The sequence below is a fragment of the Metopolophium dirhodum genome, chromosome 2 (assembly GCF_019925205.1).
Source record: "Metopolophium dirhodum isolate CAU chromosome 2, ASM1992520v1, whole genome shotgun sequence".
Taxonomy (NCBI): domain Eukaryota; kingdom Metazoa; phylum Arthropoda; class Insecta; order Hemiptera; family Aphididae; genus Metopolophium; species Metopolophium dirhodum.
Window position 1 is genome coordinate 21,752,668 of NC_083561.1, and position 16,665 is coordinate 21,769,332.

The following is a 16,665-nucleotide window of genomic DNA, read 5'->3' on the forward strand; positions in this document are numbered from 1 at the left end:
GTATGTTTATGATATTAACATAAAAAAAATTCACTCAAAAATATTATAAAGAATTGTCTATTACAGCATCATAATTAACATTGACTGCCATTTCCTGTTCTACTGTTAATACTATCAAAGCATTTAATCTGTCTTTGTTCATGATAGTTTTCAATTTGGATTTAACTTGGGTCAATTTAGAGAAAGACCTCTCACAAGTACAACTTGTTACTAGGATCACTACAAACTTTTGAATGACACTAAAAAATTGGTTAAAGTATTTATAATTATCATTAGACTTTAGCCAAATTAACCGTTCATAGATTTTACTTTTATTATTCAATTAAACTTAAATTAAAGCAGCCTTCAGGGCGATTAGGGCGTGCAGCTGCATACCCCGCACGCTCCGTGACTCCGCCTATGTATTTAAGTATATTATGTTTTGTATGGGCCAGAGAGAGAAAATAAATAGTGCTCAGACCTAATCTAGACTATTAATTTATGAATTATAATTTCTCAAATCGTGTGAAATTATAATATAATATAAAATTTCTTGTCTTTTGTTCGGTGTTCCCTAATCCCTAAAAATTGAAATATTTTAACATTTTGTGCTATTTGTACCATATTAGGTGCCATGTACCAAATGTACCTATTTGTTTTAGTTAACATATTGTAAATATTTTTGTAAATAAAAAAACAAATACTATTTGTGAGTGCCGTTAGACCGTTTTCTACTCTTCATCTTAAATTAAAAAGTGATCACATTTATAAGAACCTTTATATTTAATAATAATGCTTTTATAATGATAACGTTTGTCTCTTTGAATAAAACATTTAATATTCGGTCAAAATACAAGCAAAAATCTTAACAAGTTTAGTATCGACTATAGGTAATAATATTATGTAGGTATATCTAGTTTTTAGTAGCCTTACAATAAAATACAAATATAGACATAATAATATACTATGTATTATGATCTACCGAAACCACCGCCAACGGGTCGAAGACCGAAGTGACTCGGAGTGTGAAATATGTGGTGACTGGTGAATAAATGGAAACAGCGGCCTCTGAGATGAGGTTAATTATTTGTGAAATATTATATAATTAACACAGTTGCCGACAACTAACCCGTTCTACTGTACGCTCGTGTACGACACTCATACACGTTTACGACGTATATAGTTATATCATTGAGTACATATTGTAAAAATATACTATAATGTACGATTTATACTCAATGGTTTTATGTATTTCCATTATTATTGTTATGGTATTTATATTTTATTACGATAGGTACCTACGTAATAAAATATAAATAGCTTATAGTAGTTATTATATAGGTAATAAACGTAGGCTGTATACTGTGGATATTTTATACTATATTTATATCGTTATTACTTATTAATACGGTACGTAGGCGGTAAGTTGAATTAATATTATAAAATTACAACAAAATAATTAAATCGTTATTCTTGATTATTTAATATGTAATTTCCTCCAAATTTGAACATAAAATAACTATGCAAAAAAAAAACCGTGATCTATATTTTTGAGATTTTTTGGTTACAGAATAGGTAACCTACTTACGTGGAACCTTGCTGTAAGTTTTTAATCCTTAGCTATAAAAGTTGAATATTTTATACATTTTTAACTACAAAATAATTATAAAATTTAAAATTTGATAAATTTTGTCAAAAATCGAACTTTAAATGTTTATAAAAAAAAAATTGTGCATATGTGTTTTTAATATTTTTCAACTGCTATTTAAACAATAAATCAGGAGCCTTATTGTATTAAATTTTGACGCTTTTTGGCCCAACAAATAAAATTTTATTTATATTTATAGAATTACGACGAAAACCAAAATCTATTTTGTCAAAAACCAATTTTGCGTAAAAATTCCAGTTTTTCCTTAATTTGTATATTGTTATTCTTGGCGATTTTGAAATCTATTTTGAATTTTAAATTTTGACCGTCCCAAATGCACCAACTAGATTCACTTTCCCATAGAACAAGATACCACAGAATAGATGAAATTTCATCTATTCTGTGAAGATACTGTTGAAGAAAATCGAAGCAGTCTTACCGCCCCAAGCCATGATAACACTATGACAGACACAAAAATAAAACACAAACATCATCGTAAAATCAATACATTCATCACTCCGCTCAGAATCTAAAAAAGATTATGTAGTTCAGAGTTCTAAATGGAATGTATCCATTATAGTTAAAATGCACATAGGACTTGTATTAAAACGTGACTATTTTCTGTTTAAATATGGTCATTATTCGTTTTTCTTCATTATCATCGTAAACACCAAATCTATCCTATTTCCTAATATTGTACTGTTTCCTACAACCTACCACCATTAAATAACTGACTAAGGTTATTACCACTACTTTAAACACTTTGGTAATTTTGTTGCTTAAGCATGCAACCGACCGGCACCAGTAAGTTTACAAGACATCGGTTCATCAGTACCTAAGTATTTATTTATAATTTCACGCATTCATACGTAGATTGTAAAGTACCTATCTACTATACGACAGTACGACAGTAGATAATAATAATAATAATACAAATTAAAAGATTTAAAAATATTGTGGTACTGTGGTAGCGGTATATCGTATAATATAATAGGTAATTAATATGTCGAATGTCTACGATGCCCGACGTGATTATCATTTTTACAGTATTTCAATCAGCGAGACTGCGGGAGCAACAGCAGGCTGAAGCTGGTCGTACGCAGTCGAATAGTCGATGGTAACTGCTTATATCCGGCACGACACGGCGGCAACCGAGCATGGGACCCTGTTCGATATCGGTCAATTTCACCGTACATTCCGAGGTGACCGCGTTATACCGTCTCGAGGTCGGCGTTCGATTGGCGGCCTAAAGTATGCCGACCCGATTAACCGACTAACATGGTTTACACTGTGGGTTATGTCGACCGGTCACGTACCAGGGTCCATGCAGTAGGTACGCGTTCTCTGCTCTAAGCGCTGACGGCCGCCAGATCATCAATGAAAAATTAAATATTTTATTAATTTATTATTATTATAAAACTTTTAGGACAGTAGAAATGCTTCGATTATTTTCAAAAGCATCTTTTTCTGATAGGAAAGAGAATCTAGTAGTACTCTGGGGGGTCAAAAATAAAAAAATCCGGGGAAAAGAAATAAACGGGAATGTTATTACTTATTAGTGATCCTGTTAATATTACGCATGGGGTACCACAAGGAACTGTATATTAGGGACTATATTATTTCTTATTTATATAAATGGTATATTAAATTTAAATGATGACTTAAACATTTCTTGTTTTGCTGATGATACCACCATATTGCTACATAGTGACAATTATTATGATTTATATAAAAAAGCAAATTTACTACTATACTGTGTTAAAGTATGGTTTAATAATCATATGTTGATGCTTAATATTTCTAAATCTAAAAATATAATTTTTAAAATCAAAGAGCACTCATTAAATCATAACTTTGAGCTAAAATTACATTCTTTTGATTGTAAATTTTGTTCAATAGGGGCTACATAAATAGAAAATGTAATATTTTGGAAAAAGTGGAAATATATAAATATCTTGGTATTACATTAGATAATAAATTAAAGTGGTTATGTCATATTAATAATTTAATCTCCAATTTACGTAAATTTTTCTTTATTTTTAAAGACGTTAAACGCTACTTTAATATTAAGACGAAGAGAATCATTTACATTGCTTTGGTTCAAACTATTTTTAGTTATGGAATAATGTTTTTTGGTTGTACTTACAACACACACCTCGAGAAACTAAAAGTCACAATAAATAGTATTATTACATAATAGTTAAAATGTTGAACTTAAAATGCTTTTAAAAAAAAATTGTGCCTATGTATTTTTAATATTTTTCAACTGCTATTAGAACGATATATCAGTAGCCTTATATTAATTTTTCACGCTTTTTTATCCAACAATGTCCGTAAACAGCTCAAAAAGAGTCAAATTATTTTCAAAATTTGATGGTGTATAGAAAATGCTAATACAAACATTCAGTGAAATTTTCAAGTATCTACAGTCATACGTTTTTTAATTAAAACAAAAATAAGAAAATCGTTACATGAGATATCGAGTGAATATCAAATGTTGTAAAAATATGAATTTCAAACGCTTATAAAAATTCAATTTGACTTTCTTGTAGACATTTTTTTTTTGATAAAGGTAGACAAACTTATGGATAATCTAGTATTACATTTTAAAATCTTAGATTTAAAAAGAAAAATTTTTATGAATTCTTAACTCAAAATAATTTGCTAATTTTCGTGATTTTTCCGTATTTTGTCAAGATTTGAACTTTAAATGCTTATAAATAAAAACTGTGACTAAGGATTTTTAATTTTTTTAATTTGCCTTTGAAAAAATAACCTAAGAGCATTCTATTAAATTTTCAAGCTTTTTTACCCAACAGATAAAATTTTATTGATATTTATAGAAAAAAAAACTAAAAAAAGTGGAAACTGAAAATTCCGTAAACAGCTCAAAATAAGTCAAAATATTTGGAAAATGTTATGGTGTATAGAAAATGCTAACATAAACATTCAGTCAAAATTTCATGTACCTACGGTCATTTGTTTTAGAGTTGCACCAAAAACCAAAATCGATTTTCTCGTAAACCGATATTACGCTTTTGAAAACTACTGGGAAATGTTTACTTCTGACCCCCCAAAGTACCAACTAGATTCAATTTCCTATCAGAAAAGTTACTGTTGAAGAAAATCCAAGCATTTTTACTGTCCTAAAAGGTGATGACAGACACAAAAATAAAAAAATAAAAAAAAAACACACATTATTATAAAATCAATACATTCATCGCTTCGCTCAGAATCTAAAATTGAGTATTAATTTATTTAACTTTAAGAGTGTTAAGGAATTAAAATTTTTTTTGTATCATCTTAACTTCGATATTATTTAAACAAATCTTAGCTCGTATTTTGTTAAACTTTTATACCTTGCTTAATCTTAAATTCTTAACTTGTGTTTATTCTTTCTGACATTTTTGGCTTAATAACATGTATACTTGAATTGTAATCTGAACTCTACTCGCCCAATACAAGCTATGCTTATAGGGAGTGTTTCATACTGTCTATTGTTTTATTTTTGAAATGTATTGTATTCATATTTGCAAAATAAATTATTATTATCATTATTATTTGTGGTTATTTGGAATAAAACACCACAAATACACAACAACAACACATATATGTCAGACATCCGACCGTGTGCAAAGCGTGTGACAATCCCACGGTAGGCCTAACCGCAAGATGACTATGTACGGTTATACAGAATAAAGAAGGGACAGGGACTGACCATCGAGGAGAGCTGATAGACAAGCGTTCATCAGACGAACAACCGACTAGCTCAAGAACAGTCATTAGTCAACTATAGTCACATCTCGCTAGCTTCAGTCATATAATTGGACTTAGAGTATTTTTTATATCAATCACAGTAGAATAAATTAAATAAATCAAATATATTATACCATAAAACTCAAGATCTATATTATTACCATCATCCTTCTATTCTTTGACTGCGGCACGTTACAGTATTGTCGTGTTTCGATAATGTGTGATATAAACGATTTACGGGGGACGAGGTGGCCGAGCGGTCTAACGCGTCGACTGCGGCGCTGGCAGTCGCGGGTTCGACTCCCGGCCACTGGGCGGCATTTTTCTTCGGGCAAGTCACGGTGTCCGGAGAACAAGTGCCGCCATCCCCCACCCGGGCATGGCAGATACCTACGGGTGCCCAAATTGAAAATTCTGCCAAAACCCAACACACACGTGTTCCCCCCTACTACTACCAACAATACAATACACCTAACCAAAACCATACACCAAAAAACCATACAGCTAATGGCCATAGTTGCCGGGCTTACGATCAATAAAAAAAAAAAAAAAAAACCATTTACATTTGTCCACCTTTTAATTTGTTTTGTTTATTAAAACGATTTACAATCTATACAGTATCTAACAACAATTTTAATAAGTAAATGTAAATTTGATAGATAATAATGGTTATTGGTCCCCCCCCCTCTAACTTTAATGTCTATAGTAAGCAGATGGACTGAACACTGAAACGCCTGAAGCGATTTGGTATTTTGCAGTACCCATACGGACTAACCGAATATACCCTATGTCCAAACTGGTTTACTGAAATATTAACTTGTATATGGTGAGTTTATTTGATAGGGAGGATTTGGATTTCAAAAATGGTCCTAGGAGGTCTAAAATGACTAAAACTCTAAAACACGTTTATACAATCAAATAATTAATTAAACACGTAAATAAGTAGGTAAATAATATAATATATTTTATTAATCTTTAATGCGATTATTTATTTTTAACTTAGACATTTTTTCAGCTTCTTTAATTACTGTGGAAGTAAAGACAACTTTTTCACTTTGAGGTGGGGTATCTAAAAATAAATGCGACTGTGCACACACATCTCCTTCATCAACACGAGGATACGGGAGCTGAAATTGTTCAAAAAATAAAATATAGTGTTATATATTATATTATATTATATTATATTATAGTGTATAAAATATATTATATTATACAGATAGTCTTCCAAATTTCGCGTGACATAAATGGTGGAAATTATGTTAGTTCCACGGTTATCTAATCGAGTAGATAACCATTTGTTAAAGTTCTTACGCGATCTTCACCGTTTTTGTCACACATACTATTGGAAAGGTATATTGGTTATAATTGACTTATAAGCCAATAACTAATTTTACCTTAAATATTCGAAACATAGCATTAACGTTGCAACGGCTTATAAAGTTTATTTCTTTTTCATCTAAAGTTCTTTGAGACACAACTTTTAACACATTTTTCCATATATCGTCCACAACACCATAAATAAAATTGTAGTCATCGTCATTGAAGTTTAATCTACACTAGAAATAAATAAGTGATTTTAGAAAAGATAATGGTATTTTCTTGAAGTTAAAATCCGTTCACCTTATAATTAATTAGGTACCTACACCATTAGATAATAGATAGGTATATATTATTATTAGCGTTTATTTCAAAGAATAATGGGCCCCAAAGAGCATGTTCGTGTGGGGGCCCTTTATGTGTCTACAGCTAACTATTAATTATGTATACAATAGTATCATAAATAGAAGAAATATTATTCGCAGTTATAAAATAATAATTGTTCATTTATCTCCAATGTACATTCTCCATAGGCGCAAATAGGGTTAATAGCTTAATATAAAATAAGACATAAATATTGATGTGCGGTCTTAAATGATTTTGCAAAAACTCAAAGAAGAATTAATTTAATTTTGTAAATATTAATTAAAATAAAACTGTGTACATTTATTATTTTATATGATTGTGATTTTTTAAATTTAATTAAGCTTTTATATCTTGCAACATTACAGCTGTTAGTGATTATAACTAAAAATAATAATTCAATGATTATTTTGGATCATTTAAAGTGTAATGGGGACAAAGCCTCAACTTGTAATTTTTAGTTAAAAAATGGTAAGACTGAAGTCCCCCCCCCCCCACCATTGAAATTCCCTATTTGCGCTTATGACATTCTCCACTATTCGTATATTATATTTTATTCATTGTAAAACCCTTACATTCCTCGCTCCGCTCAGAATCTAAAATTAAATATAAATATTGCTTACATTATTGCATTGCACAACAAATGAATTTTATAAGTTTTCTTAACGACCTTAATGAGATAATCACTCCATAGAAATATTAATAAAATAATAAGTATTACAAGTTACAACAAATATAGAAATTTATTCACTGCCACGTTTACTTACTTTTATTTAATATATTAAGTTATATAATCTTAAATGTAAACAAAAATTATGAAAAATGGTTATAATTATTGAAAAATTAAAAAAAACCGCCAAAATTGCATTTACTGCAATATAATTTTTTTGTTTGTTTAAATTAAGAGTTAAAAGAAACATATTTTAATCTCACTCAGCAATAAATATAAGCATTTACAAAAAACATGCAAATGCAACAACTTCACTGCCCTAATTTTAATGCACAAAAATGTCGACCACCAAATAGAAATGAGATGTGGGCCGTTTATTTGGGAGAGATCCTTTTTGACCAAAATCATACATTTTCCTTTTCGGCCAAATCATAAAGTTTAATATATATAAATATTATTTACTTTACTTTATTTAGAAATGTATTAAAACCTATATAAATGATGCCATTGATTATTTGATTAGGTTATGTTAGGTTATTTTTTATAATTAATATTACTAATAGCCAATTACTACTACTAATACTACTAATACTAGGTATAAAGTAATTCTTAAAAAAAAAACTATTCATTCAACATTTGACCATCAATTTATACAATTATTATTTGTTACTGATTTAATACGTGTATTTTATAATACCTATATTTTAATGAGCCTATTTATTTTTCTAAGTTTCAATATATTTAAATTTAAATTGTTTTAAGTAATTAATTTTTCGTACAGTTTAAATTATTCAACTTATTTAATATTAATGATGTTTCATACTTTCTCAACTAATAATTTATTTTTAAATACATTACATAAATGTATAATAATTTACCTGTTTATATTATTAATTGTAGACATTTTTGTTCTGTCATTCGACTTCAACTTAATTATTGTAATAATGCACTCTTTAAATTTCAATGTGTATGTGTTTTTTTTTGGTTTATTTATGTATCATGGAAACAAGAAAATCAGTGTCTTTATAATATTTTACAAAATAATTTTTTAATGTCTTGAATCTTGATGATGTCATATCAATAGCCAATAGGTACAATTATAAATTTATAAACCATGACAACCAGTAAAGGAGAAATATGATTTATAGTTGAATAATAATAGTAATAATAAAAATAAATTAATAACAATAATGATATATTAGGTAAGTACCTTATTTATGTGTATGTAATTTATATGATACTATGGTAGGTATGTATAATCCAATGACTGAGTGGCAGACTAAGAAAAACTCTATTTCACCTGCATTCTTATTTTAAAGTTATATAGATTATAGAACATGATGCCCTCCAATTAATAACTATCAAACTATAAACAAAAGCTAGGTAGCTCATATTTTGCACTTAATAAAAACAGAAAACCATATTTAATTTAAAATAAATATAGGTACATATTTTTTTTATCTAGGTAATAAATCTCTTTTATTTTAAACAATATTAATAACGTCTTCAACATAAATGTTATTCAATATATTTTTCTCTATACCATAAGCAGAAATGCCTCTTAATTATTAGTATGAACAATCCGCTACCCCACGTAAATGAAAAAGTCTCAATATCCCGTGGTCATAGTCCTTCACTGATTACATTATAGAATTTCACCTATTCTGTGTACATATTATACAAATATTTGCATATTTAAATTAATTTTAAAACTAGATAATAAATTATATCAATATTTTTACTTATTAAGCTTAATATATAATGTTATATATTACACTAAACGAAATTCTGCTGTGATTTATTTTAATTTGACAATATTATACAATTATTAGGTATAAGAATTTTGAATTCATTTTTTTGCTTAAATATTTTTTATGATATTATAACTTGATTATTATATTATCTGATTTCTATGACTATAATAATCAATAAAATATTTTTATTTCTATTTATATATATATATATATATATATATATATTTTATCAAAATGTGAATGCTACTGCAACAAATACCTACTTAAGAGCCAGGATGGATGTCATACCTACATGTGACGGCTCAGTCGTACTAACGGATAATACATAAAATTGTGCTGTTAGCTTAAATATTATAGTGAATTGCCATATTAATTGATATTATAATCAAACTTAAATGTAAGAATAATATCTGTTATCTCAGGTTTTTACAATAATTTTAAGTGAGTTATGCATATGTAATATATTAATATATTTTGAAGCTCATAATTGATGAAATACATTTTATAAGTTTTTGCCAGTATCTGAAAAGAATGAATTTATGAGTTTTTTCAAATATAATTTGATTGAACATGAACAAATTTCCCTTTGTAAAAGAATTATTGCTTTTAGTTAGTATTTTAAGCTTTTTTCTTAAAATGTTGATAGTATTTGTCAAACATATTTTGTTGATCATTTAGTAGTAAAAATTTGAATAGCGACTTTCACTAAAAATATAGTGAATCACCACTGTCATACGTCATGGTTGTTCATACATTTTAATCAATATTAATGATCTTTCCATAATTCTAGCATCCTACCTCTACGGTGGAGTGCCATACGTTATGTGCATTTATTTTATCCAGTGAAGTATGGTCTATTTCCAGATTTTAACGTTTGAGTAAAAATGTGGCATAACAATTTGGTAATTTTACAGTCTGAGACTTAAGTACATGATGATCTAAGCTAGAAATAATTAATTACTAGTGGCCCTTTTTATGAGTTTATCAGATTACAAGTACATACTGAACTACCTACTACTTAGTACCTTCTTTAGAAGATCGTCATTTATGGATATTTATTGTAATGCATTTTCAAACAAAAATTATGAAAACGTAAAAGGAACAAAGCCACACATCTTTGACAATTTCTATTTTTCGGAAATTTAAATTCAGAAAAATAACATAAATATGCGGCGGTCTGATTATTCCCTCGTGGGATAGAGTATACTTTCATAGTTGATGAATGATAGGAACTTAAAGAAAAAAGAATATAAAATTTACATGTAATAAAGTTAATTATATTTTATATAAACGTTAATCCACAGCAACCTTATAATTTTTTCTCTTTATTTTCAGTGTTCATTTTTTTACATTTGATCTCCTTTACTTGAAGACCTACAATAAACAATTATATAAATTAATATTATTAATTAATAATATTTAATTAAATATCTTACCAGGTGGCAATGATTGTTTAAGTTTTTCTGCTTTTTCCTTGTCTGTGATTACTAAGGTATAAAGGAATCGAGAACAACGAACCTTGAATTTAACATTTTCAATGTTCTTCTTAATCTTGACAGCTATAAAATTAATATCAAAATTAAATACATTTAAGTAACACTATATTATTTAGAGAATACAAATATTACATTTTGCATCCTTCCTTCTAGCTTTCAGAAGGAAATCTTTGATTTCCTTAATTTCTTGCGGCTAAAAAGTAAAAAAAATTTATTATTAAAAACACAATATACAATAACAGGTACATAACAATATTACAAAAAATAACTAAGTGTGACTTTTTATAACATGAATAATACAATAAGGACCGTTTTTGACTCAGTATAGTTTTGTTTCTTAGAGGATAAGGTGGAATTTTAGTTTCACCCAATATCATTCAAATTATTGGTTTTTAATTTAATATCAGAACATACTTTCACACTAGTTATCTGTATTCTGTGTACATATTTATATTTTACTCTCATTATAATTTACAATACAATATTAATGCAAATTTACTTAGGTAAGTTAAATACTCTTTCTAGGACCTAACGTATACATTGTTATGAGTAATGAGTATAACTCAAAATTGACTCATCTTATTTATTTAAAATCAAGACTTCATAATAATTACCTAAATGATGATTTAGGGCCGTTCTTGCAATGTCCGGTAAATTGTCGGTTAACGCTAACAAACTGATAACAGATTTTATTACCGGCAGAATTTGACCGGTTAAGTGTCTGTTAACTTTAACCAGACATTGTAAGAACGGCCCTTAGTGTTATTTAACAAACCAAACAGTTTTTACTTTAGAATTACGTCCCTTAATATCCATTCACTAAAATTATCAGTACGTAAGATTCATCATTAAATTATTATCAAGACCACTTACATGTTAAAAAATTATTACTTCTTCAGAATTACGTCCCTTAATATACAATCACTAAAATGATCAGCACATAAGATTCATCACTAAATTTTTCTCATTATATATTTAAACAATTATAAATTTTTCAGAATTACGTCCCTTAATATACAATCACTAAAATGATCAGTACGTAAGATTCATCACTAAATTTTTCTCATTATATATTTAAACAATTATTAATTCTTCAGAATTACGTCCCTTAATATACAATCACTAAAATGATCAGTACGTAAGATTCATCACTAAATTTTTCTCATTATATATTTAAACAATTATTAATTCTTCAGAATTACGTCCCTTAATATTCAATCACTAAAATTATCAGCACGTAAGATTCATCACTAAATTATTTTCAATATTACATAATTCAACAATTATTAATTCTTCAGAATTACATCCCTTAATATACAATCACTAAAATTATCAGTACGTAAGATTCATACTAAACTATTCTCAATATTACATAATTCAACAATTATTAAATCTTCAGAATTACGTCCCTTAATATACAATCACTTAAATTATCAGTGTGTAAGGTTCATCATTAGATAGTTAAAATAATACAAATTAAGTACCTACCTACCTACCCTAGGATTTTTCAATATTACATTTCATTCAATAAATGTATTAATTATTATGTCATTTAATCCAATACCTACACAAGTCACAAATATACACAAAAAATTAAAATTATGAAATGCCTACTAATGATTATTTAGGTTTTAAATCTATTTAGGTGGCACAAACAAATTATTATCAGTATTGATTTTGAAATATAAATTATAAAGCATAGTAGCAATCAAATATTTTAGAGCTACTACAGAACAATTTTTGTAGCTACCTAAATGATGTACAAGTTTAAAAAAAAAATATTTTAATGAAGCCCGATATTGAAATATTAGTATTTAAACAGATATTGTAAATGAGAAACATACTAAACGATCAAACCGGAATAATTATGTGCTACGAAATTATCAATAAAATGTCAAATAGAAACGGCGTTCATAGCAAAAAACCATGTGGCAAGATGCTATGGAGGTTAGGCCGTGCGAGTATCGCATAGATCTTTACACTGACATAAAACTTGGCTTTTACATTTTTTTTTAGTTATTTCATTAAATAACACTTACCATGATTTGTTTGGTGGTCACCAGTTAACGTCTTGAAAAACGCAGTGGTTATTTTAATTACAATACAATATTATAATATTTTAATAATTTCACGTCCAACGCGGACTGCGGAGACCGAAAGAAAACAATATGCAACGCGGACTTCAGTGATATCAAAACAATCGAACAAAGAGATAACTTATCGATGTTTGAATAAGTTGTTTAAATAATCAATTTTATAATTATTGCCCGCTCTAAATATTATTTTATGGATTTAAATAAATGCAATTAGTCAAGATTTTATTTTAAGCCTAACAAACATTTGTTATTGACTTTCCTCAATTAAATAACTCATCATTACCTTTATAAAATCGATAGATATCGATTAATATGTAATTTTAACCTCTAAAACCTAACCAGTGCTGACAGTTTTCAAGAACTCAAATCAAAATAGCTAAATTATCATTAATGTACAATATTATATTATGTTATTCACACGATTCAAAATACCGCTCATGAATTTATTAAACATGAAACGTTAGTGAACCGATACGACGTGTCGATGCACTAGTCTATAATTGCACTCCGCTTTGAGCAATTTATTCTCTGAAAACGAAATAATCTAAGAAAATGTAAATGTTATGCAATATTGATAACACGGACTATCTTAGTCCGTGGTTGATAATGTTTAATCACGAACTACTAGTAGTGATAGTAGTAGTTCGTAGTTCGTACCATAGAGTAATAATAGTAGTGATAGTAGTAGTTCGTGGTGTAAATGTGTGATAGTACTTAATTTTTTATAATTTATATTTAATTTATCGTAGGGTTGAAAAAAAAAATTTTTTTAAACATATTCCACATTTTTATTTCCTATTTGATTCATTCGTTTCCATATTAGAACAGATACTAATTTATATTTTGAATAACTGTCAACCAAACTCATTAACCAACATTATAATGGAAAACGCAAATGCAAATGTGACTGACCCTAATATGGATTTTGATGCTTCTCAACTGGCCAGTGTAAGTACTAAGTTTTGTAACAAATATATTTAATTTATTATCTGCTTAATGCTTAACCAATTAGGTACATGTGTACATTCTAGTCATCAATGATTTAGTTTTAAATACCTGTCTAATATCCATTTATTCTATTTTTGTACATACTATATACCTGCTTAAAATATGTTTCTGATATTGAGATTTTTTTTCATATAAATATAATAACTAATATTTCATATTTTTTAGATTATTATACATATAGTAACAATTTAGTTTTTTCTCAAATCTCAATTTTATATTCTAACTAGGTATAGTGTCTTTGATAAAGTTTATGTGTGTAAGTATAGGTGTATAAGCTAATATTTTTATAATATTCACAGTGAAAGAAATATTAACTACGAGTCACTGTCTAGACATACGAAAGAGATACCTATGTGATACCTATATATGATCCATATTACATATCACATATTTAACATATTTTATACATTTTATAACTAAAACCTTACTTAGTAAAAAATTACATAAAAATATAAATATTTAATATTTGTAAATGCGAGACAAATGTGGGACCATTTGAAAAAGGGGATGTAGATTTAATAAGTGGGATAATCTCCCACCCCAAAAAATGTGGGATGTTTGGATGTCTGGTCACACTACCACATACTATATCAATAATGACTAGAAAATTCATTGATTTAAGTTAATTAAGTTCAATACTATTTCGTAACCAAATGCATGATTGATACCTATGTTGTTTATATCTTTTAACCTTTATGATAAAATTATATTAGTAACCTACTAGTTATTTCAATATTATAATTTTTTTAGGTTAAAGAAATATTTAAGTCATATAATAAATTAACAGAGTTATGTTTTATGGATTGTGCGACAGATTTTACAATGGGTGATCTTAAAAGTGAAGAAGTAAGTTAAATTTCTTTCAATAATAATTTTTAATATTATTTAAATTACATATTAGTTTACTAATAAATATAATAAATTGATTTCTGCATTGAACTTTTTCTATGAAATGTGTGTTTAATTCAATAACAATGTTGTACTTTAGGTAAGGTGCGCTGAAAATTGTACAAGCAAATTTCTTAAAGCTTCTGAAAGAATGACACAAAGGTTTCAGGAGTATCAATTGATAATGAATGAACATGTGATTACTGCTCAACAAAATGCCAATGCATAAAATATTACCATTTATATAGTACTTAAAGACTTTTTTTAAACCTTTTAAGTTGTAGAATCATAAATAATATACTTTAAATGTAATGTTAAATTAATTGTTTGACTATTATAATATCTAGTATTCTAGTTCCCTAATGTTCCAACATTCCTTTAAAGAATAATAGTTTATTATATTAAAAATATGCATTATAAATGAATGTATATTTTAAAGATTATACATGATGGCTTAAATTATATTATAAGAAATAAGAGAATGAACATTCTATTAAAAATTATTTTAAACAAAAAGTCTGTTTTAATCATGTTTTAACATTTCCTTGCTGATATTGTTTTTATTTATGATTTACGTCTATAATCTATACCTATCATCCAATTTTTTCCAGGTTCTATACAGAAAAAATTAACAATTAAAGATAATAATAGAAAATTGTTTGCTATCTTAGAGATAAAACAAAACAAAATTCAAATTGTAAACAATATTGATATAAAAATATTTTTTATATCTATCTTATTCAAACATTTTTTAAAAATATTGTTCAGTATTTTTTTTTTATACTTAACACAAAATTTCTACCAGGAGTGCTTCAATTTGAACATTTAGTAGGTATCTTTTAGCAAATTGGATCAAGATGGTACAGTTTTCGATTTTCTCAATAGTTATTCAATACCATTGGAAAAACCATTGACAAATTACTAAAAAACACGATTTTAATTTCTAACGCTTTGTTTATCATCTTAGAAACAATTAAAAAATGTTGATGAATTAAAAATATTAATTCAACTTACAGGCTATAATAAATAATAACAATATAAAATATCCAGACTGACAAATCGTCACCGCTCAGAACCAGAAATACAATGATATTATATCATTGAATTCAAATTTAATACAATCCATTATACAGTGACCTACTTGAAACCTACTGTACAGCAGAGCGACATCCACTTACCATAATTTTCTTTTATTATATACAAGTGTTGGGTGCGGCCAGCCAGAGATCCAGATGTTAGTGGTTTATTTTTAAACAGTGAAGGCAATTTTAAACAGTAAATGCATTGATAGACGATAGTTTATTTTTATGTAATTTAAGTAAAAACTATTAAAGTGTACAAGACGTCGTGTCTGCATCGTGAGTGGCGTCTCAACTGCTATATGGTACATCTGATTATTCTGATTCTGCTGTACTCCGGGCTTCCTTATAAGTGGTTTCTGTTCCACTGTCTTGACTCTTGGACCATGCTCGTGGGATTTAGCCAACGTCCTTACAGTGTTCTTTTGAAATCGTAGTTGCTTTCATCAAGAATGCAAATGTCGGCTCGATGATTGCGTGTGTACCATGATTTAGATTTGGTATTAATAAAATTGATCAATTAACCAGTAAGTTAGTTTTCTACGAATCCAGAAGTCCGCAAATTTATTACTTAGCTAATAAGCTTACAAGATTTTTAATGGTACCAGCTC

General features: G+C 27.6%; 3 protein-coding genes across 3 annotated transcripts; 1 reads left to right on the forward strand and 2 right to left on the reverse strand.

The window, feature by feature from the left end:
• Nucleotides 1-6,351: 6,351 nt before the first annotated feature.
• LOC132937894 (uncharacterized) lies at nucleotides 6,352-8,637 on the reverse strand. The gene is made up of 3 exons (XM_061004483.1): nucleotides 8,612-8,637; nucleotides 6,778-6,934; nucleotides 6,352-6,510 (listed from the first exon to the last, which is right to left on the reverse strand). The coding sequence occupies exons 1-3, from the start codon at nucleotides 8,635-8,637 to the stop codon at nucleotides 6,352-6,354; spliced, it is 342 nt and encodes a 113-aa protein (XP_060860466.1).
• A 2,105-nt stretch (nucleotides 8,638-10,742) lies between these two features.
• On the reverse strand, nucleotides 10,743-13,183 carry LOC132939427 (large ribosomal subunit protein eL38-like). The gene is made up of 4 exons (XM_061006585.1): nucleotides 13,023-13,183; nucleotides 11,116-11,176; nucleotides 10,924-11,046; nucleotides 10,743-10,861 (listed from the first exon to the last, which is right to left on the reverse strand). Exons 1-4 carry the CDS (start codon nucleotides 13,023-13,025, stop codon nucleotides 10,797-10,799), a joined length of 252 nt encoding a protein of 83 aa, XP_060862568.1. The 5' UTR covers nucleotides 13,026-13,183; the 3' UTR covers nucleotides 10,743-10,796.
• Nucleotides 13,184-13,589: 406 nt separating this feature from the next.
• LOC132939425 (mitochondrial import inner membrane translocase subunit Tim9-like) lies at nucleotides 13,590-15,298 on the forward strand. The gene is made up of 3 exons (XM_061006584.1): nucleotides 13,590-14,027; nucleotides 14,838-14,933; nucleotides 15,076-15,298. The coding sequence occupies exons 1-3, from the start codon at nucleotides 13,962-13,964 to the stop codon at nucleotides 15,202-15,204; spliced, it is 291 nt and encodes a 96-aa protein (XP_060862567.1). The 5' UTR covers nucleotides 13,590-13,961; the 3' UTR covers nucleotides 15,205-15,298.
• The last annotated feature ends 1,367 nt before the right edge of the window (nucleotides 15,299-16,665 follow it).

What these genes read in the sequence shown, in the direction of transcription:
- LOC132937894 (XM_061004483.1), bottom strand. Translation starts at nt 8,637, where the DNA reads ATGTCTACAATTAATAATATAAACAG. An exon ending in ACAATTAATAATATAAACAG is followed by an intron (nt 6,935 to 8,611) that starts GTAAATTATTAT and finishes TTTCTAGTGTAG; the next exon opens with ATTAAACTTCAATGACGATG. An exon ending in CTATGTTTCGAATATTTAAG is followed by an intron (nt 6,511 to 6,777) that starts GTAAAATTAGTT and finishes GAACAATTTCAG; the next exon opens with CTCCCGTATCCTCGTGTTGA.
- LOC132939427 (XM_061006585.1), bottom strand. An exon ending in TAGAAGGAAGGATGCAAAAT is followed by an intron (nt 11,047 to 11,115) that starts GTAATATTTGTA and finishes TTAATTTTATAG; the next exon opens with CTGTCAAGATTAAGAAGAAC. An exon ending in TAAACAATCATTGCCACCTG is followed by an intron (nt 10,862 to 10,923) that starts GTAAGATATTTA and finishes TGTTTATTGTAG; the next exon opens with GTCTTCAAGTAAAGGAGATC.
- LOC132939425 (XM_061006584.1), top strand. Translation starts at nt 13,962, where the DNA reads ATGGAAAACGCAAATGCAAATGTGACTGACCCTAATATGGATTTTGAT. An exon ending in ATGCTTCTCAACTGGCCAGT is followed by an intron (nt 14,028 to 14,837) that starts GTAAGTACTAAG and finishes TAATTTTTTTAG; the next exon opens with GTTAAAGAAATATTTAAGTC. An exon ending in GTGATCTTAAAAGTGAAGAA is followed by an intron (nt 14,934 to 15,075) that starts GTAAGTTAAATT and finishes GTTGTACTTTAG; the next exon opens with GTAAGGTGCGCTGAAAATTG.